We start from the raw sequence: 22,997 nt of genomic DNA, 5'->3' as shown, positions 1-22,997 counted from the left end.
TATTAGAATTGCGAACCGGTTAAATTATAGATCTTCTGCGAGCACCCGACCCTGCATTCCCGCTTCACCGACTTACCCGGATTAAAGGCTGTCTTAATTATCAGCGGGCTGGAAGGCTTCGTGCGTGCCGCAAAATCTTTCAGAGCTGCGGAATTGTAAAAGCGAAATTAAAGGGAATTGAAAATCTAATTGGACCGTTTCTGGTTCCAAGAATAAGCCCCGAGTTATATATAAATCGCTCGTGGCGGCTGCATTCTGCGCGGGGCAATTCGAAATTTGCCCGGGGAGATTATTTTATTTCGATCTTTATTCGATGCGTTAACCATACGAGGTCTATAGAGAGCTCGTTCATCATATACTTACACATGACAATCATCTCCAAGGCCGGCTATCAAGCGGACCACAAGAAAATAATTAACAAATTCGAACGTAAAATTTGCTTCCATAAAGCGTGCTCTAAAACGTAAAAAAAAAGTTTTAATTAGTCTACTAAAAGGAGCAATAAGAAATCTAGTACTACAAGTGATATTACAGGCCAGCTACTGCGAAGGACGTCTTTTCTTAATCCCTCGCGCTACGTCATCTTTCACAGTCCGTTGATCAAGCAATTTCTTAGTAACTTCCCTCATAGAACGAGACAATTTTTGTTTCCTACATGTCTTCGTCCGCGTTCATTCCTACATTACGATGACAAACGAATCAAATTTAATTTCGCTTCGCAAGAAATTAGTGATATTCATATTTAGCAGATTATGTATGAAGCCATTATGCGCCATCGCACGATCGCGTCGTTTCGCAATTTTACGATGAGAAGAAATAAAGTTTTGATCAGGAACGACGAAAGAAATTCGAGAAATATAATACTTGTCGAGACAGCTTCACCGATTCGATTTGTCGAACGTTGGAGTATAATTGTCGAATCTTGTCCCCGATGAAAACGTTTCGATAGGGCTCGATTTGAGATTCGGAGGACAACCGTTGGTTCTGCAACAAGCCGATTATAAACAACATTAGCTAATTCGTTCGGATTTGGGCGACCCTTTGTGCGCGCGCGAATTTTCTGGCAGTTCGCGGCGCAGCTTCTCTTTGTCGCCGGCAGTGCCGGTTAAATCAAACGTGATTTAACGGCCAATCAATTAGCTTGTCGAATTTACCGCAACGATACGTCGTAGGTTATCGACATCGCTCGGGGCTGTTAGCTACCTATGAGGGTGGAATTACTGGATCCCCATTACTTCGTGGCGATGCATCATACCCCGTTGACTTAGGTACACCGACGTAAGCAGATTTTATGTGAATGTCGCGGCACGCGTTTCGATTGCACTTTCCGAACGGAGAAACTGGATCGCAGCGCCAGGGATCTTTTCCGAATGCACTGTGCATGCACCGAATCGATCCGCCGATGCAAATGAGGCAGGACACCTGCTGAAAATAGCTGACAATTAATGGAATCGTTCCTTTAAATCATTCAGTCGTTTTTCAGCCAAGAAAGTGTTCTTACAAGCTATGACTTTTAGGAATTTTTTCTGGAAAAATTAGTGGACGCCATTTTTCAAACGAGTACATTGTTTCAAAGTGCATGGGTACAGCTGGTGAAATTAGCTGACAATTAATTCAGTCGCGTTCTTAAAATATTTTGAAATTAAAATAAGGGGATTATTAGGGGATATTTGAATCTTAAAATTAGGGGATGTCTTCATTTTGAATTCGTAACTTGTTTAATACCAAATCTACCCAGCTCTAACAATGTCTGACGTCTGTTTAACTCATTTTGCATTTCATTGTTATCTTCTCAGTAATTTTTAATAAATAAAACTGGAAATATTTATAAACTAATAATACGCGTATACCCTACGCATACGACCACTAATATACTATGACATCTAACAAAATTTTCTACAGAAATTAATGAACTGTTTTTTTAATGAGTACGGAATTTTTTGCAGAAAAGACTGTAACAAAATCCGAGTAACAGCTCGAAGGTTATTTAAGAATTCATAAAAATGCGACTTTTCTTTTTTCACGAATTAAAATGCGCGTATGTTTTATAATTAATTCTTGTTTCTCCAGTGGATGTAATTGAGTGAAAATATTTGGTTGCAGGCATAGAAACAAAATTTGCAGGCTCCAGTTGCAACGATCTTGTAACTTCCGACGGTGCAGGCTCGACGATAATTAGCGGCCACTTTGATCAGAGAATCAGATTCTGGGACACCAGAGTAGAATCCAGTTCAAACGATATTCTGCTCGAGGGGAAGGTCACGTCGCTGGATTTATCGCGTGGTAAATGTTACATGCACACTAGCGTATCGCGAATTTTCTGTGCAATTTATGAAAACCGACACTACAGTCCACGTCAATCCAATAATTCGGCAAAAATGTGTGTTCCTTTGTAACGCTTTTTTCCAATCGCTCCAAAATAGACAAAAGCGCAACTGCGGTACATAAAATCCCGTAACGCGTACCTATGAGAAATCGGAGGTTCCAATATATGCAATCGTAATTCCAAATTAATTTTCACTACACGTAAGTAATAACGGGTCAAATTCGAATTTAATGGCAGCGTTATTGCAACAAAGCGTACGTATATATCGCTCGGATATCATTCGATCTCTGCAGGAAACCTAATAAAATACACGATGTTTTATCGAATTGTCTGTGTAAGTTATGAAATTCGGCACTGCATTCCCATCAAAATCAATTCGAGAAAAATATTCCAATCTGCCACGATTTATTTAGCCAAGAACGTTGTTCAAAAGTGAGAAATTTCTATGATAAATACCGGTGAAGAATTACAAAATTTTAATACGTGTAATCGGAATCGAAAATTCGTTTTTAGAAACGCACAGAGACGATATAATAGCGAGCGAAATTTATGGAATCACTATTGCAACTAATCGCCGATACGCCAAAGCGTGCGCACGTTCTACTCGAATTTCATTGGATTGGCAAAGGAAACCTGACAAAATACGCGTTGCGGTAGCGTGATTCGTTAATCCAGATAACGCGAGGATAGATCGTCTGCGGAAAACGACACCGGTTGAAAAGTTGCGCGCGATTACATCGCGCACCCCTCTAATGCTTTCCCTTTATCATTGGCAGTAATACATTATGTATACTTCCATTAAAGTGTAATATTCCATTCCCCGGGATACGTGTCCGCTGGATTCCGGAATACCTTTACCGAACGCCTCCTCATAAGATTTATACGCCCCGAAAAGGAATTACTTACTTAGCGGATTCGTCCCGGCGCATTTCAAGCCACCGAGTCCGCCTTTTTTCCCGGCGTCCGGCTCCGCCGGCTGTTCAAATAACGGAAATTCGTGGAAACTTCCCTCGCAACGTGATCGGAATATCATCAGGACGAGCGTAATCAACGATTGCTTATTATCTTTATGCGGGCACGTACGCGAGTTGTATGGCTAACCGTATTAGCGCGACCAATTTAAGTTGAATGTCGGCGACACGAGAATTCAAGTGGCAACGCCTGCTTGTTTTCAGATACAAATTACCTTTTGAGCTGCGTTAGGGACGACACGCTGAAACTTATTGACCTACGAATGAAGAAGATCATTGGATCGTTTAGGTGAGTATAATTATCATCGAGAGCTAATCCGTTGGAACGAGTGCCAGCGTGTTTGAATGAGCTCCTTTCAGGATTTCGTGGCTGAAACGCGCTATTTTTAATGCAATTAGCTATTCCAGCAGGAATTTCTGTCTTACAATTCCTGGCGGAACGTAATCGAACACCTTTTAAACGCAATAACTTTTTTCAAACTGAAATAAATGATTTTTTTTGGAGGTGTTAAAGGAACTAGTTTACTTTACAATGACTATAATGCTTTACTTAATTTTACTATTACTTGAAATGACAGAACAAAAAAAAAGCTCCTATCTTTTAACTTTTTTATCTGAACCTGGAATGCATACTGAAAATTTCATTAAAATCGGTTGACGCATAGTCAAGCTGCGGCCACTGAAAGATATAAAAATTACCTGTTTTTGGTTGGAATCCGTAAAAAACTGCGATTTTCATGATATTTATTGTTTTTAAGTCGTAACAACGTCAACCGGTTCCGATGAAATTTTTAATATGCATATAAGTTATGAAGATCTACAAAATACATTTTTAAAATTTTTCTTCCAGGTTCAGATAAAAAAAGTTGAAAAACGAGAGTTTCTTTTCTTTTGTCATTGCAAGTAATAGCAAAATTAAAGAAAACTATTTCAGTAATTATACAGTAAACCAATCCCTTTAATATTAAAAAAATTCAAGTCATTTGGACCAGTTTTAAAATAGCTATTACGATTTATAAAGTGTTCGAATACTTTTTGTCAAAGGTAGTGTCAGGTGTAAAATTTAGTCATTGTTTCTTGCAAAGTTGATTTTTATTGTCATGCAAAATTACGTGATTAAGAAAATATCTTAACACTTTAACTAGTAGATTTCTTTTTTAGTAAAAGAAGGTTTAATCATTTTCTCTTAGATAATAATTCCGAAAGAAATGATTTAACATTGTTATTTTGTCTAACTTGACGTTTCATATTTATGCAAATAAATTGTTTAGATAATCCTTGACATTTGATCGTTAATTTCGAAAAGGCAATTTGAAATTACTTAATCAATGAAATAGCAATAACGGATTCATTGACTAATAAAAATTATTTTATTTTGGCTCAGTCTGAAAATTTATGAAAAGACGATTCCATATTCAGAAAGATTTTGATTGCAGTAATCTAGTTTAGAGCTATGAATAAGTTGCGTAGACCCGCATCCTCCTTTGCAAAATGTTAATTCGTCCGAAGAGAATTTAAATTTATTCAGCAGATGTTACTGAAACTGTTAAAATGTTGCTCGATTTGAACCAAAGCGGAAACACGATGCGCGTTTATTTCAAAGCAAAAGCTTCATAGCTCGAAGCTATATAGTCGGATCCTGTGTAGGTGTGATGCGATGACTAACCCAACCGCATATAAGTAACATCGAGCTGTAATAGTTGCAACAAATGCGTTGCCTGCGTGTTACCAGTGTTCTGTGTGCCGGGATGTTGACTGATTGATTGTTACCTGTCGCCTGTGTGTCTAGATGATGACTGTTTGATGGCTACGTGTGTTCTTGTTGACTGTGTGTATGAATTGCTTGGATGTGCCTATGTTGGTGTTTCTATTGATGTTTGTAGGATAGTGGTAGTAGTGCAATCGTGGGAGTGGTCGCGTATATGAACAGGGAACACTTGGACAGAAATTTCGTGTACATAATTCCGGAATTATACGCTGTCAACATTTTAGTATCAAATACATAGTTTGCGATACCTTGTACAATCACAAATATGTCAAAGCGCAGAAATCAACCAAATTTCCTACGGTTCCATTTCATTTCTAACTCCAACATTGATCCCCTTTCTTTTACAGATAAAAAAGTTTGTAAGAAATTTAAAAAAAATATTTCCAATTTCTGTCCACACGACAGAACTAAAAAATGTCACTGCTGGTATGTTTAATTCATCTGATTCATCTATTTCATTTTCATCTGAACAATGTGCTTTCTGTACATTTCATGTTTCTTTTTTGTGTGAAAACAAACAATGTTTTTAAAGAAGTGGCAAGCATTGAAATAGTTTTTCAAAAACCTTTTCAACATCCGTTTAATCAACAGGACTAAGAAATGTCACTGCTAGTATTTTCTAAATTAATTCCTTCGTTACGTATGTTTTATTTTTACCTGTAAAATGTACTTTCTGTATATTTCATGGTTTTTTGGAACAATTTAACAGGAGCTAAAAACTATAAACTTTAATTTTGAAGTTTTACCATTTTTTGTTCACAAAAATTTTGACTTTTCCCTCGTTCCAGCCATAATTATATCCTTCCTAATGAACATGAATAGTTTATCACCTATTTTTCCGATTAACGGAACAGTTGGAGTCAACCATGGAGATACTTTTTTTCCAATGGAACTTATTTCAATGTCCTGTAGCTTATACATTTGACATTATTTTTACTTGGAAGAAGTACTGTATACACTGTAATTATAAGTAAATGTACGTATGAAAGTTTAATTATAAAACAGTCTACGGTTTGTATTAAGAAAAGATCAGAAAGGAAGCTTAAAAAAACGCATGTCTAAACCGGAATACCTCCTTAAATCGTCGAAGCTATCAGCGGAGGAGATTTCATTTCCCTTAAATTTGCCCATAAAAGTGGAAGTTTGCATAAAGTTCCGCAGGGTAGTCATAAATAAGGTCTCGAAGACAAGATTCGATCACACATGATGCGCAGCTGTCTGAGAACCCCAGTTTATGATGTCTCGAGGTTGTATTAGCGTACCGGAGGTGCGATGGTCGTGGCAACCCTAGATTACCTGCGCTGATTCTCGACAATTTTCATTCCCCAGTTCGAAGCACAGGCATGATTCTCTACGATTTCTCAAGCCTTCCACAAATCTAATTTTATCGCAAATCGGCGTATCAAAGAAATTTTCTGTCTCCTGTTATCTTTGACAACACTTTTGCAGATCGAATCTATTTCGAAATTTGCTTGTACGAACGTACAGCTTTGGCGAACATTTTGACGGATTGCGCAAATCTTAAAGGTCTAGACACTTAAGTTAAAATTGGACGATCGAGTACTCTTTGAAAAACAATTATGACCCGACTTTTTGTGTTCTTTTTTTTCAGTGCCGATGGTTTCAAAGTCGGCTTCGATTGGACACGAGCAACTTTCAGCCCTGATGGTCAATATATTTCTGTCGGCTCTTCGGACGGATCCGTTTTCATTTGGTCCGTCGTTACAAATATGATCGAGACCGTGTTGAAAAATCATTCGTAAGTAACTTCTCTGCGTCATCGATCAACGGTGAACATTTATGTAACTGGTGCATGATGTTTATTCGAGCAGGTTTCGTGTGTTACGCATGCTAGATAACAGAGAATGATTTATGTAACAATGAACATCGTGCTTTATATTTTGTGCATCATAATTGTAGCAATAATTTCCTCTCTTTTTTTTCGCACAGTTGAATATCGATGTTGCATACGACGCGCTCTACCGATAAAATGCAAAGCATATAGAAAATATTCTTCGCGCGCGAATAAATAACCGTCAAACTTTTCGAGCATTATGAAAATGATTACCATTACATATCTTGTACAGTATTTCTATAAATTGAAAAGGTACTTGTTCTATGTTTCACGGGATTGCCGATAGTACCGGCATCGCTTTTATCAATATTCGATGTCGCAAATTTTGCCAAACAATTTTATTCCCACGATACATTGGGCCCCGCTGTAAAAATTTAACACTGTGTATTTTCGAGGCCAAATATCACTTTTTGCGCCGCGAGCAACGGAAATCGTAATCTTTGTTTTGACGTCAAATAGATACCGATTGGAATGTGCAATAACGATATTAAACCCTTGGCTGTTATAAAATCCATGCATGCTAAAAAACCTGTTAAAGTTTATTTGACATTTTATGGCTTGTGTGTTACCAATAACGGTGAATCTTATTAAAATATGAAACTTCGATCTTGATATCGAGGCAGCCATCTCCGTATAAAATCTTATACTACCGAAATAAGTGCTGTAGACGCGATAAAATTTCCTAAAACATCTTCAGGAATTATTATATAAATTGCGAAATAAATTTCTGCGCGACGCGTCCAATATTTTCATACTTCGAAATTCGCACGTCAACGACTCCCAATTTTTCTGAAAACTCTTCAATTACCGGATTGAAATATTTTTCTGAAAAATGCATCTGTGGAATCTATCCGAATTACTAGTTCGATTTTGATTAATAGCGGCGCGTGAACAAATAGATCGCGTATTTGCTGAAGATAATTTCCTCCGTAAACGAAGCAGCCAAACGTAAATCACCGCGGGGCAACAATGTCGAACTCGTTGATCTCCTTTGCAAGTGGTCAGCTTGATATTGGTTTCGTTTAATGGGGCCCTTTATGCGAGTAATCCCTTATATACCTCATTCTCTGCTAATTAATTCCACCTGTTTTCTAATCCTCCGACTGGGAAACGTTCACGTGGCAACGTAAACACTTCGCAGACTTCCTTGCCGAGTTCGAGAGCAGCGTGAACCAAGCCCGTGCGTTTATTTAAAGGGATTATAAAGAATCCCGCGTCTATTTCACGAGAATCCAATAGATTGTTATCGGTAATAAATTCCGTTACGCAATTTACTACAAAATTGCCAGCGATCGAGCTCGCCGGACGGGTCTTTAAATTATAGAAATTTTTACAACGTGCCCGCGACTCCGCAGCACATGTTGGACCTAAAGGCCGGTGTGTTGCGATCAAATGAAAGGGTATTAAAAGCGCGTTAACATGAAATTAAAAGTCATTCTAAGGCGATCGCTCAATCGCCTGTTATTAAAGCACGCAGCATCCTGTCAGCTGCCTCTAATTTTCTCGCGAATTTTTCCGCCGCGATAAAGACCGATGTTTTCTCGTGTCGGATGCTCGCCGGGCCTCGCTCGCAATTCCGGCAGCCGTCTTCGAGTGCTTCGCGTAGCCTGCCGAAGCGAGGACTTCGCCGGAGTGTCCTTTGCTCCGGCGATCATGGTGGCACACATGCGCCGATGGTGTCCTGCGTTTTCGAGCAAGACGAAAATGTCCGGAAAGATATTTCGGCGGTGACCCGATTTCTTCGTCCAAGTCACGGCCCGTATATTTGCGGGCACACGCGACCGTTCCACGTGAACCGTACACACATAATATTTTCATACACTCGCATTATGCATATACGATGCATCGCGATATCGAAAGTTTATACGGTAACCCGGTTGCCTCCTTCGCCCGGCAGATCCCGTTCCACCGACTGAGATTGCTATGGCACGTGGAAGAAATGTCCCTCGCCTAACGATTTATCTAACTCAAAACTTGTTTGCCACTGGACTGCGGGTTTCATGCATTTCCGACGAATATTAATTGTTGATGATTGGACCACCGGCTTTTCTGCATTTACGATTGTACAAGAACTTAAAGATACTATTATGTTCTTCGCAACTTGTTAACGTTAGTACACGAAAAACCAACTCTTCGTGCAGTATTTATTTTTTACGATTAATTCTAAGAATTTTCATTTTGCACGAGGATCCGCAGTCTTGTGACGAATATTAACCCCTGACCGTACTTTGACGAGTAAGGTAGATTTTCAGTAATAGTTTATTAATTACGGACGTTATACTGTTCTTTAAAATTGGAACAAAATTCTAGTAATTAATATTTAAGCATTCGCGTAAATTTGGGCACAGGATAAGCATCAATTGTCTTTCTCTTCTAAAAAGTTATTACGATCGAAGAAATTTGTTAGTAGAATTGTCAAGATGAAAAATATATATACTTGTAATGTTTTTATTGTTTTGCATTTGATCCACTCACTTTTCTTATAAGTACTTAAAATCGGTCGTCTACTCTTCAGTATCGCTAGATCTAAATTTGTTGGCATCTGTAGGGTACGAGAGGATACCGAGGGTAATTGTTAGAATCAGACAGAATCAATTTTTCCAAGACAATTGTAAAGAACAGGTGGTAATATTTCTATTTTTAACGAGATTAATTAATCGTATATACAAGGTGTCTCTGAAGAGTATGTACAAGCGGTACCAGCTGATTGCTCATAAAAGAACATAAAAAAAGATATAGAATACCTTGAATATTCAAACATGAATTTTTTATTGTATTTTGTCATTCCAAAATTTTAAAAAAGCATTCAAATTATGGTCTAGTAAACCCTCTATCATCTAAAAAAAAAATTCGAGTCGTTTAGTCCGGTTCCAAAAAAGTTATTGCGTTTTAAAAGCTGCCTGAACATTAATGGGACTCTTTTCAAATGATAAAGGGACTCTTTTTAAATTATGATATTACTTTGAATGACAAAACAATAAAAAACTCATGATCGAAAACTCAAACTCGATTTTTTCGGAAACTAAATCTCAAACAAAAGGAACTATTTTATATTTCTTTTACGTTTTTTATGAGGAATCACCTGGTGCCTGATTGTACGTACTTTTCAGACACACCCTGTATTATAACGATATTCTTAAATTCTTCTGAAATCTTTACAATTTTCCTAATTTTAACTTGTATACTTTTACTTCATTTCCGTGTTACAAGACTTAAGACGACATTTTCGTCTTTAACTTCTCGGATCTTCCTCGTTGCTCCTGTCCCTTTGAAGTCTAGCTTCCGGTAATAATGTTAAACTACGTCAGCTTCTAAATTTTAAATTTCTTTCACGTAGAAATACTCATTTTGCGATTTTTTTCATGAATAATGAAACACTCTGTACAGTGATATTTACATTTTAGACCTATACACATACATTCATGCTAGACTTGAAAAAGAATTCACACTTCTTCTGAAGATTCTCAATTTGAAAATAGCATAAGACTTATATATTGAATTTATAGTTCGAAACGTGGAGAAAATGTCAACTAAATGATATCTAACGACCTTGAAATCCAAGGTCAGGGTTAGGTTGAAATCCTAGGTCGTTTCAAGATCATAGTAAGCCAAGTCGTTAAACTCGTCCTCCCATTAACTGCAACACTATAAACTCGAAAATACGTGGTACTATCTAGAAAGGTATCCATGACCTCCAAATGATCTTGAATAAGTATCGCCTATCTTTTGTCTTGAGCACTTTCAAACAAATCTTAATTAAGTGAATTTCAGTATCTATAATTTCATTATATTGGATTGGCAAGAAAGTAATTTTGGTTTGCACCAATAGATAACGTTATGTTTGTATTGTCATGCCTCTGTTAAGGTTATAATTTTGTTGTTTTCAGATTTGGTAGTTGACACTTTTAGGTTACAATAGAAACAAATTCCATGCAGTTTTGTTTGCAACTGTTAGTTTGCTGTCAATTTTAACATAGAGTGTAAAAATAAACATTTTCGACACATCAGTTAACTTAGAGTCGAGCTACAGACGTTGAAAGATTATAAAAGCAAAATCATGATAAAACTGCGATTTTTGTCATCTTTAATTTGTTATAACTCATAACAACGTCAACTGATTTCGAAAAAATTTTTAGCATACATATAAGTTACCGATATCTACGAGATGCATATTTTAAATTTCTGTTATAGGCTCAGATAAAAAAGTTAAAAAACAAGAGTTTTTATCTTTTTCTTGTCACTCTAAGTAATAGCAAAATTCAAGAAAATCATTTATCATCGTCTAGTAGACTAGACCCGCTATCGTCTAAAAAAGAAAATTCAAGTCACTTAGACCAGTTTTTAAAAAGTTATTGCGTTTTAAATGGTGTACGAACACTTTTGTGAGCCACTGTATATCATCTTCGTCATCATTATATCAGCATTATATTCATCTATAATAAGTAGACTGCGGATCTTTATGCAAAATCAAAATAATCTGCATCAATCGTAAAAAAAAACAGGGATTAAATAAAACTGTATTTTTCCTTCTACTAGCTTTAATAAATTAAAAGTAGCCTGGCGACATCCTTCAATTCCTCCAATGTCTTTCCTGCACTTGCCCATTTTTGCCATAAATGCATAAAATCCGCAGTCTAATAACAAGCTTAAGAACATCGTATTATAGCGCGGTTTTCAAAGGTGCGCGCGTACTTTTGTAGTCGAGTTGATACAATTCGAACACCATCCGCGTAAGTTCTCATAAACACGAATGTCCGACCCTGCAGCAATTTTTATAATATCGGTTCAAATTCTATCATCAATCAGATCAATTCATCTCTGCTTCTCATCCGAGCAGAATGAGAAGATGTTCGGTTGACTCGGTTTGCTTACACTTTACAAGCAAATGGATATAATGAAGACCCACTATTACACTTCACCTGAAGCACCGTGATCAGCCGACCCTTCTTCGATATTCCAATTAAAAAGAGAACAAGCAGAAAAGATGCGACGGCGAACAGGAAGAGGAGTAAGCTCGAAGCGTCGTCGCTTAGATCGTTCTCGCTCGGGATCCGACGGTGCGTGACGCCGCGTCGCGCCGCGCCGAGGACTCTGACTCGATCCGTTTCACAATTATCCATCCCCCGTTCCTGCGCATCCGTTTCGTGGAGGACGGGGGCCAGTTCGCGTCCTCGGCCTCCTCGAGTTTCCCCAAGGACGCGGGATCTTCGGTGGTGGTTTCTATGGGAGAGCCCAGCGGGCGGCTGTAGTCCGGCGTGCACCTAAGTACCGGTCGTATCGAAAAATAGCTTAAGCACCGGTCACGTAAAAGCTGGTCCGGTAAGCTGGTCCCGGTGAGCTGGTCTGCGTGCGTGATTTCGCCACGTGTATGCGCACGTTTCACTGTTATTACTTTCACCGGTAGAGAGGAGGCCGTGGCTGCCAGGCTAGGCAGAGGAAGCCCGGCGAAGGCCCGGCGAAGGCCCGGCGAGAGCCCGGAGAAGGCCCGGAGAGCGGCCAGAGAGCTCGGCTAGGCTCCGGCCTCTCTCTCCCCCGGTCAGCTCTGGTCGTCATCTTTCGTCGTCATCTCTCCTAGTCGTCCTCCTCATCACCTTCATTCTCTGTCGTTCCCCTTCGACTTCTTGTGATCATCGGTGCACGAGCTGGATCGTGTAATTCGTACGTTGCCGGCGTGTACGCGCGCACTCAGGAATCCCTGGGACTAACTTAACAAGCGCCTCGCCCTTTCGCCCTCTTTTTCCTCCGGTATCGCAGCCGCTGCCATGCTCCGGCACAGCCATACTCTTCCTCTTGGTGGCATGCACCGGCGCTCGCACACCAACACGGGAAGAGCCGCCGCGCGTTTTCGTATTTAATGCGCGCCCTCGAAAGCCTGATACACGTAGCCACATCCATCACGGATAAAGCGTGAGATTCGGTCGTTTCGTGAAATCCTATAATGCAAACTGATGGAATGGATGTGTAACGGCGGGTTAGTCGCGGCGTTAACAGATTATAGTGCGTGATCTTCTTCTTATTTGTTCGGCGCCGTGTTCTGCGCCCGGTTACGCCCGAACACCGCTTATCCGAATATGATCCGTGAACCCAGAACTGTTCCGGGGGATCCTAGTTCAAGTCGATTATAGATTCCTCGAGTAACGTTGCGCGGTTTGTCCATTATCGATCGATTCGCAATGAGAACTTAACCCTTAAATGCATATTTGTTGCCAATTGTCTACATTCCGGTTCCACTTAGTTTTATTCAAAAACCTGAGTATGTGAGTTTCCGAACACACGTTGATAACAATGGACAATAGACCATGTGTGAAATAAAAGACTTGACATTACTTTTGCCGAGTAAGTTATATGTTTTTTGACATTTGAATGTGCTGGGTGACAACCTTCAATGTGTTACTTGGAGAGATATTTTCTTTTTTCGAGTATCCTATAAAGGAGTGATTTATCTAACTGAAAAAAAAATTACTTCTCATCTGTTGTCAAGTAAGCTATGAATGTTGCATTTGAAAATTTTATTGGATATATGCCAATAGTTTTAGTAATAAACGCATATTGTTGCCAAAAGTCTACGTACAACTTTTTTTTCAAAATAAATACTCAATATTATTACCTAGATTTTTTTATTTATTTTTTACGTAACCTATGACTGCATTCCTATAAAAAACGATTTTTTTAAATTTAAAACAAAAAATCATGCATTTAAGGGTTAAATCTGTGGGTTAAGACTGTTGACAATGAAATTGATGTGACACAACTTGATTTCTTAATTTCAGTTTCATTAAATACAGTACGTTAATTCTATGCAATTTTTATTATTGTTCGAATTGCAGTGAAACTACATACATAATCCGACGAAACGGATGCTCCAACTCTTTGAATCACAATGACAATCATTCGATAGAGTCATTTATATGTTTTCTTTTAAATGTTGCAATCTTATATGAGATTTATTAATAATACGTCATATGTTGCAAACTTACAAAAAATTACAAAATATTAAACATACAGTTTTAAAGTTCTTGTGAAATAATAAATACTCTTCCTTAAAAAATAATTTAATGAATTTCTTAGTCCATGCATACATTATAATAAAAATGTCGAAAGATTGAAATAAATACCAATGCCATTCGTAGACTGCAGATCTTCATACAAGATAGAAACTTTTTGCTCCAATTGCAAAGTACAGCGACCAGATAGAGACGCCCCATTTCTTGAATAATTGTTGCAACTGAGAATAGTACATTCTTATCATAAAATGCACAGTCCGATCATCGAGTAACGTCAGCATCATTTGTTCGATTTTACGGGAATCGGAGCGCGCAGGAAACTTTGCGAGAGATTGCGGGAAGTGATTAAGCGACATGAATGATTGAAATAATTTACGGCGTTATCGTGCCTTGTGGTTTTTAAATGGATGCTCGCTCCGCGGGTATATTATTAATTACTGAAAATAACTCGTGTATAATTTAGAGCATCCGGTGAAATATGAAAGACACTCGAAACGTGATGCGAGCAAATTCCATGTTTATACGCGTTTTTCTTCGTTAGAAACGAGACCGTATTGATACTGCCAACAAATTAGAAGAATTCATTTAACACACGCACGGGATGTTTTATTAGTATACATTTCGTTCTTTCTTTCACTATTTTATCGAACTAAAAATAATGGAATAGTATTTTTAAATTCTTTAAATGTTTTTGTTGTTTTCTATTCGATCTACTCATTTTTATCATAAATGCATGAAATTCGCAGCCTACTTATAACAAGCATCGTAATACTGGGCTAATTTTGTTTCGTAGGAACATAAAGTAGACGCATCCATTTAATAAAGTAATTCTAGTAGCTACGATGTAGTTTCAACTTCCATTGTTTTCAGTCATTCTGATTAATTAAATTTCTCAGGCTGCCTATCTAATTTTATGCTTTTGTGTAGGAGTTGATAGAGTTCCTTCAATTCTAATAAAAACGGAAAAAATTCGCATAATATTTTATATTTTATATTTTTTATTTAACGGAGCATTGGTCGTAATTAGTTTACGCAAAGTCACGCATTAGTCACCACGCAAATTCCGATTTTCATAGATTGTGGTACAAAATTGTGAATATGAGAAGAAACTTTTTCACGGATTTATAACATTTCGAACAAGAAATGAGACAGTAATAATGCTGATTTATAAAATTCGTCAAGATGAGCCTAACAAAAATGTGAAAATCGTTCCCGCATTTAATCCTAGTTTATTCTTCTCGAGGATTGAATAACTTTATGAAGGAAATGCTTGTAATATTTCCACAAGATTAGTTCTCAGTAACTAACATAATAATATAACAACGATGCACTCAATCTTGCTGATATATATCCTGGTTCGGTGCGATTCTGCAATTCAACGATCTCGCCTTCCCTTCCCCGGGAAGAAAGTAATATCGACATTATTTCCAATTAATTTGCATCGCATTCTTCTAAAGAGAACGATTCGCCTCGAATTCTCATGACATGAATGCGAGTAAAATGTAAATTCGAACATTTATTCTTGTTAATTGCTTATTCTCGTTAACTTGCAACTTACTGGTTACTATGCGTTGACCAACCGCTGTGCCTTTGTCTCGTTTCCGGGCACAATTAACTTGATATTTATCAAATAAGACATATTAAATCTTTTTCCTTTAATATTTCTTTTAATTCGATTGATTTTAATTGAAAAAAGTGTTAACGTTTCTTAAGTGTGTCGAATTTGCGAAATACATTGCAAAGATTTCATCCGCAGGGGAACATAAGGGATCCTTCCTGTCTTCGTCAGTAGAATTCTGTTATCGTTAGATTTAAATGAATGCTCGGTGAAACGAACAATATGCGGTTACTGCGAATATCTTCGCAAGCAGCGTATACCATTAAAATAACGATTCAGGAAAATTGCAATAAAAGACTGCCCGATTGTTATAGCAGATTAACTCGCGCATTAAATTATTATTTCGAGCAATAAACCGGCGGCCATTATTTTCGATAGCAATAAGAACATCCGCAATTTATTCAGATTCTCCGGCGAGCGCTAATTAACGATATGAAATTGATAACGCATTTGCATTTCAAATTGTGATCGGCTTCATTGTTCCTTAATTTGCTTCCTGGCGCTGTAGGTATGATAAAAAAAAAAGGATTTAATTGGCCAGAAGTCTTGCCCATGGGCGACGTCACGTTGACGGATAAGCTGGTTCGGGCGTTGATACAAGTTCGCCCGGCATTCAGCTGGCAGAATGCGGAAAAGGAGAGGAGAACGTGCGCGAGAGCCACAAAGGTTTTTCACGTGCGCGTATCGGCACGGGAATAAAGGCGATCGTTCCACCGCGAAGCTCCGCGATACTTTGATTTGTGTAACTTGTTATTAATAAATAAATGCGTGCCAAGGCGTGGTAACCGAGCAGGTTATTATTCTTTTCAGCCGGTAACCGACATATGTAACGGCATCTCATAAATATTATTACGCCATATTTCAATCACGCACGCATTTATGGCGATTTTGTTTTGCAGTTTATGAGCGAACGACTTGCCGCGATCCTCGGCGTGTATGACCGAACCCCCAAGGAAGTAATTCGATTAATATATTTTATAGGTTTTTGCTCGGCTCCCGTGTTTTCGCCAGTGCGATCTCGAAAGAAAAGAAAAACACTTTCTCGACACATTCGAGCTGATCCGAAACGTAAAGCGTCGAGCACACGGCTTCTCGTCCTACCTTCTGACATAATTGTACGATAAACTCTATCATTTTCTGCTTATAGTCGCTACTCGACGACTCTGTGTCGTTCGTGGTACCATAAATAAACACAACGAATTGCAATTTATTAAAAACAGGACACGCGCGACACGTTCTCGTTGAATATTGCTAAAATTAGGACGATAATTTATCAAGCTTGGCCGTGCTCAATTAAACTGACAAAATATCCTACCTTCGGTTTCGCAATGAATCATCTGTACGTAATTTCACTTTTGAACATTTTTAACTCCCTGCAAAGAATCCTTACGCGTGTAAAAAAGAAAACATATTCGTTTCATTTTGATTTTAATAATCGGAACAATGAGATCTCTGGAAGCCCGACGATTTCGTAGCCGTTGCATCGAACAAAATCTATGAAGAATCATGAACCTATCAGAAGCAGACCATCCGGAAAGATCTATCTACGGTGTTTAGGGTCACTAAATAACTCGTAAAATATATTCTTCGCACTTGGAAGGTTCTCTGTGATCGATGGGATGCTCGGTAACAAACGACTTTGTGAACGTGACGTAGCCAAACGGCTTTGCAAACTACCTACTACAAATCAAACCTGCACCTGATAATACTAATAAGAAACACATTAACGTACTAAAACGCGTCAGAAATACTAAACATACAAACCTCAACATTATCTCCAATGTAATTTACATTATCTACAACGTGTTTTCCTCGAGCAATTCTTAAACTTTATAGGGTAGTGGAGCCGGTTTCTATGGCGTGACCAATTGCTATGCCTCTCGTTTGTTTTCGGGCATAATTAACTTTATATTTATCGAACTAGACGCATTAGATTCTTTTTATTTGGAAGTAAATAAAATAAAGGAATAGAAGATCTTTTTATTAAAAATAATCGAAGTAATAAAATGAAAACATTTCTTCGTTCGAAGTTTAACAAAATGAAAGAATCTAACCTTTTTTTATTCAAAATTGAACAAAATAAAAGAACAGATACATTTTTTATTCAAAAATAAGCAAAATAAAAGAATATATACATTTTCTTATTCAAAAATAAACAAAATAAAAGAATAAGAAATTTTAATACGTCTTATTCGATAACGTAACAATTAGTTAGCTCATTGTAATCGGTTTCACTACGCTAATTACTGACTCTACAATTAACATTGATGCTTGAGAGAAAAAATACGTACTTACGACTCATAGAAAAATAAATTGGACGATATAATCGTCAGCAATGGGTTATCAATATTAAAAACATTTAAGATACACCAAATTGTGAGTCGTCGCTTAAAGAAAAAAAACACAGATGATCTCGATATTTCACAGAAAAAAATGAATTATCGTACCTGACACTTTATCTCGATAAAGTACAACTTCAGAATCTCAAACACCGAAGTCAATTATGGTGAAAAGTCGAAGTTATCGATCATCCTGTACACTCAGCATCGACCGCGTCCTCGAGAAGGACGCGTGCCAGCCGCGTTTTCCATTACTTTCAATTTTTCCGCAGTTGCAAAGTAAAATATTTATCCGTCGATGCAAGTTTCTCCACTCACGATTCATACGCGGTCACGTTCGCCGCGACTCCGAAGCTTTTTTCCCGGTTCTTACGGGGAACAACTAGTAGCTGCAACGATTGAGATCAATCTTCCCGCGATTGTTTTTTGCTAAACGCTTCGATGCTACGTCCTCGGATACATACTACCGGTCACTTCTTCTCTCGATCGGCAGATTCAAGTTACCGTTAGGGAACTTCAAGAACAGGCATCGATACTTCGTCACGTAGGAAACGCGTGTTCCGTTATAGTTCGCGGACATTGTTTCCTGTTTTAAATGTTCGACATACCGGACCCGAGTAAATCGAGTCGAAGCTCGCGTTGTTCTTTTGATTGATAGTGTTCCCGCGGATTACGACGTCTTTCCGCGTGGAATTCATGGTGCTTGGGGAACCAGAGCACTTCTTGCGAGCTGAATTTCCCTTTGGTAATGTGCAATAGCCCGATCGTTTCGTTGCCATATTTCAATATTCCAATATTTCATATCAGATCCAAAGAACTTCTCTATAATCAGAAACGTGGAACAACTTATGGATATCATTCTGGGCTCAATTGTGTTTTCTCCGCTGTAAATAGTGTGCACTCTTCTATCGAACGATGCGTATTACTCAATATCGCAAAAGTAGAGATTTATCGTATTAATTTAATTTGATAATTGACGAATAACTTCCCTTATACGTTCAATAAATGAATAAATAAATAAATAAACTCCTCTGTCAGTCGAGTCGGTGATTTGAGAACCATCAAATTACTGTCTTCAACTCTGCACATTGATTTCGTTAATTTCTGCATTTGGTTCATTCGTAATCAATTTTTTATAAAAATATCGCAATAACTGAAACTGCATTTTTAATCTTTGGCGCTCGCGTGACAGCTCTGAGACACCATTAAAAATTGCCACTACATATTCACAATAATTTTTGCAGTCCTAAATGTAACGATAAAAGTTTATATAATACGTAATACAACAATATCGTGCCCATTCTAGGCATCGTCTATCTTTTATTCTTTATGCAAAATAATATGCCTCTTTTAATCATTGTAATAAGTATGAAATAATGCAACAATATCCACAAATTCTTCCAATGTCTTTACAATTGTGTATTTAAGCTGTATATTTTTGCCAATAATTCATAAAATCCGCAGATACGTGATCCGCATTACACGTGATCGATACGCATGTATGTATAGTGGTGCATATGTTCACATATTCTTACATATATGTGTGCTTAATAAATTGCTAAAAATTTAGATATGTTGTGAGTAAATGCACTTGATTTCATAGAAACGAAATGGAGCAAATGATATATGTAGAATGAAAGTACATATTAGGCCGGAGGAAATTTTTTTCAGATTCTCAAGATATATTTATGAGAAATGTATTCGATAAACGTGTTACTTTCGACAAATACCGGAATAAAGAACGCTAAATATCGAACTGAATATATTATTATTACACGTGTAACATGAAATCGTTGCTTCTAATGCTCCCTAAATCTAGTGCTAAAGCCAAACAGGATTATTTAATGGCAATTTATTATGTAATCCAATGCAACGTTGCCGTGTACAATTAAAGGGATGTTAAACAATTCGGAAAATAGAAGATTGACGAAATTAAGTATACTTCGTTTCAATGTGCGAAGAATTTTGTGAGTCGTTTAGCAGTTCATTTTGGAATATGGATAATTTTTCATGGAAAAATTGCTCTGTAAACACCGGAAGCCTCGTGGTAGAGTGAATCTGCGAGATGATTGAGGAACGAACGATCACGAACGGGATTCGAGAAACCTCGAGAGTCTCTACGATGGGCGTAGAGAAGTATTACAAAAGACGATCCTATAAGGAGCACCTATAAGAGGCAGGTCCTTCGGTCTTCGAGTTCAGAGAGTTCGACGGGTTCAACAAGTGCAGAGAGTTCAGAGGATTCGGTACGCGTCGGTGCGGGATCAGAAAAATAAAAGATTTACATCCTGGGACTTGATCGTGTAATCGCTCGATTCGTCGTTAAAGTTCCTTCGTTAAAAGCCAGAATCCTCGGGTAATAGTATTCCGTCGAGTTTGAATAATAATCGTCGGCAGCGTTGCATAAAAAATTGTCTCGATTAAGATGATGTTCCATAACTTAGTCTTCATTTTCAAATGCGTCGTTAATTATAGGATGCGTGTGAAGCATTTACAGCTTACGGAGCAACAAAAAACGGGGTATGAATATTCTGATAGACGCAATAATAACTTCTTGCAGCAGAGTACATAAAAATGTGTGTACTGTTAGCTATTACTAGTATGTAAAATATTTGTGCAGTTCTATTTGTTTTTATTCGTAATAGAATAATTTCACTATCGGTTCCTGTGTTCTTCTAATTGGACGTCGATCGAGTTCACTGTTTTGTACGAGAGAGAGCGGTCATAATGTTTTAATGCTTCAATAAAATCCGTTAAAAAATTGTTATATGAGAACCTAGACATTATGATTGGAGACGCTGAGCCCGCTACTCTCGCAGAAGCTTGATTCAAGAATAATTGTCTTAGCGTCCGGAATCTACAGCATGAAAATCGTGTTTAGATCATTTGCATGATGCAGCAACAACTGACCGAGCAATAAAAGTAATATCCGATCGATTATATTACGAAACAAATAACCAAAATAACGAACAGAAATCTAATAATAAATAATAGTGTATTAGAATTCACTCGTGTTTCATAGTAAGCGGTGATCGACGTAATTCTCTCTCTGCCTCTCTCTCTCTCTCTCTCTCTCTCTCTCTCTCTCTCTCTCTTTCTCTTTCCGCCTCTCTCTACGGGATAACAAACACGAGCATCTGTGTGCATATTATCATCGCGGCTGCTATAAATACCGGCAATAAAAACTAATTATACCCGTTCCAAAGATAAGCCACCATAAAACGCGTTACATCAGAACAAATTATCATTACTAGCTAGATGAGATTATTTCCGTCACGAACAGAATGCAGTAAACATAATCGAGAGTTCTATTAATCGTTTTATTAGGAATTTCAGTCGTTTCGTTCAATCAAAATGCGGTTCACTCGGGCTTTAAAAACTTTAACGGGCGATTAACACTTTTTACGCTCGTTTTCGTGTTTCTTATGCTCGCAATAAAATCTATAGTCTCGCAGTGTTGCGTTCGGATTCACCGTTATTCTTTTTAAAATTATGCTGCGAAACGCCGACCTGTTGCGCGAAATTTGAAGAGATCAAGAATTGATCCTACTCTTCCATATTCATAGTACATTTTGAATTTTATTCAATCGTGATAAAACGTAGGCCAGAGACAAAACAGCGAAAACGTGTCCAGAACTGAAAAATACTGTTGTATCGAAAGTACGTAGAAACCTTCTCAAATAGAATAACTTTTTAAAAATTCAACCAGAGATGACTTCGAACTTTTTTAGAACGTTAGACCGACTCTAATTTATCAGATAATAAGTCAAGAAAAAATTATGTTCCCAACTTTTTTATTATTAAAGATATCAAAAACCGTAGTTTTATATGACTTTCGACTGAGCAATGTAACAAATCGAGAGGTTCTGATATTTTTCAGTGGTCGTTGCTTGACTCTGCGTTGCGATCGCAATTGTTACAGAATTTCTTTACTTCTTATCTAGTACCCTAGCCATTTCTACATCTCGAAGTACGTTCGAGTCGTTTCGTCCAATTTGGAAAAATTCATTCCGTTCGACAACGGTATCAGTATTGTAATTCCCGCGGACTGATTATATCCTCGATAAAAATTCGTAGTCTGTCTGCAGATCTTTCTACAAAACTCAGTAGCCGATGTTTCTAACGTCTTCGAAGCATGGTCGAGGATATCCCAGGATAATTGAATTATAGCTCCATTAGCACAATTAAATCGGAACGAAACCTATCACTGGGTAGCGGTTCGGCAATAGGAGAAAGACAGGTTGGCAGTGACTTCCAGAACTGGACCACCTTCGACTGAGCGACGTGATTGCCCCGGCTTGAGACTCACGATCAACAGTTAATATTGGGTTAGGTATTAAGTACGAGTACTCCGGGACCACTGGGGTACCGGGATTACTGGGTCGTCCTAATTGTACCAATATAATGTACTACCGTGCGCCCGGAATATGCGAAATCGTCTTTGCATTCATTGAACTCTTATTTAAGGCGCGGGCCTCTAATAAGCGAGCTGCCGATGATGCTAAAATGGGCGGTAGCGAGACGGGGCAACGATTTACGGCGATGGTTTACGGCCGCACCGAGTAAATATTTACAGACATCGTAAACACAACAACAGCAATTAGTTGATGTATTCATAAATTTCGTAGATCATTATTACGCTGCCCGATGAAATATAACCGTGTCCTAATGATCGTAACGTGCGAGAGTCAAAGGAACTCTGTGACCCGGGCACCCGTATATTTCTGCGAAGTCATCAAACACACGGCCCCTCTCTCTCTCTCTCTCTCTCTCTCTGTCTCTCTCTTTTTTCCTCTTGCACCCTCTTTCTCTCGCTCTCTCACTCTCTGTTTCTCTTCCACAAATGTCCGCTGATGATGTTTCCGCGGAAAACAAACTGGCCGTAGAACAAGCTGCACGCGCGTCGAGAGCGCGTTTAAAAAGCTATTACCCTCTTGCCTCGTAATGAGCTCTATCAAAATCAATTTGCTTAGAGCGTTTCAGCCTTTAATTATAATTACAGTATTTTCGTAATTACAACGCGCGCCGAGTCGCAGCCGAAATCCTACGGCACACGGGTATGTACACTGCCGATATCACGTAATCATGTTAGGCGTGGACGTGATTCGAAACGGTG

The 22,997-nt window shown here is 38.1% G+C and overlaps 1 protein-coding gene across 2 annotated transcripts in view; it reads left to right on the top strand.

Moving 5' to 3' along the window:
- Positions 1-22,997, top strand: part of LOC117219260 (autophagy-related protein 16-1) — a 176,284-nt gene that overhangs the window by 118,936 nt on the left and 34,351 nt on the right. For both annotated transcript variants that reach the window (XM_076518590.1, XM_033468248.2), the window contains exons 3-5: positions 2,104-2,283; positions 3,502-3,586; positions 6,678-6,824. In XM_076518590.1, the coding sequence (XP_076374705.1) occupies positions 2,104-2,283; positions 3,502-3,586; positions 6,678-6,824 (412 nt within the window). The remainder of the gene's footprint in view (positions 1-2,103; positions 2,284-3,501; positions 3,587-6,677; positions 6,825-22,997) is intronic.

This window comes from Megalopta genalis, chromosome 2 (assembly GCF_051020955.1).
Source record: "Megalopta genalis isolate 19385.01 chromosome 2, iyMegGena1_principal, whole genome shotgun sequence".
Taxonomy (NCBI): Eukaryota; Metazoa; Arthropoda; class Insecta; order Hymenoptera; family Halictidae; genus Megalopta; species Megalopta genalis.
This window is presented reverse-complemented; position numbering and strand designations above follow the sequence as displayed.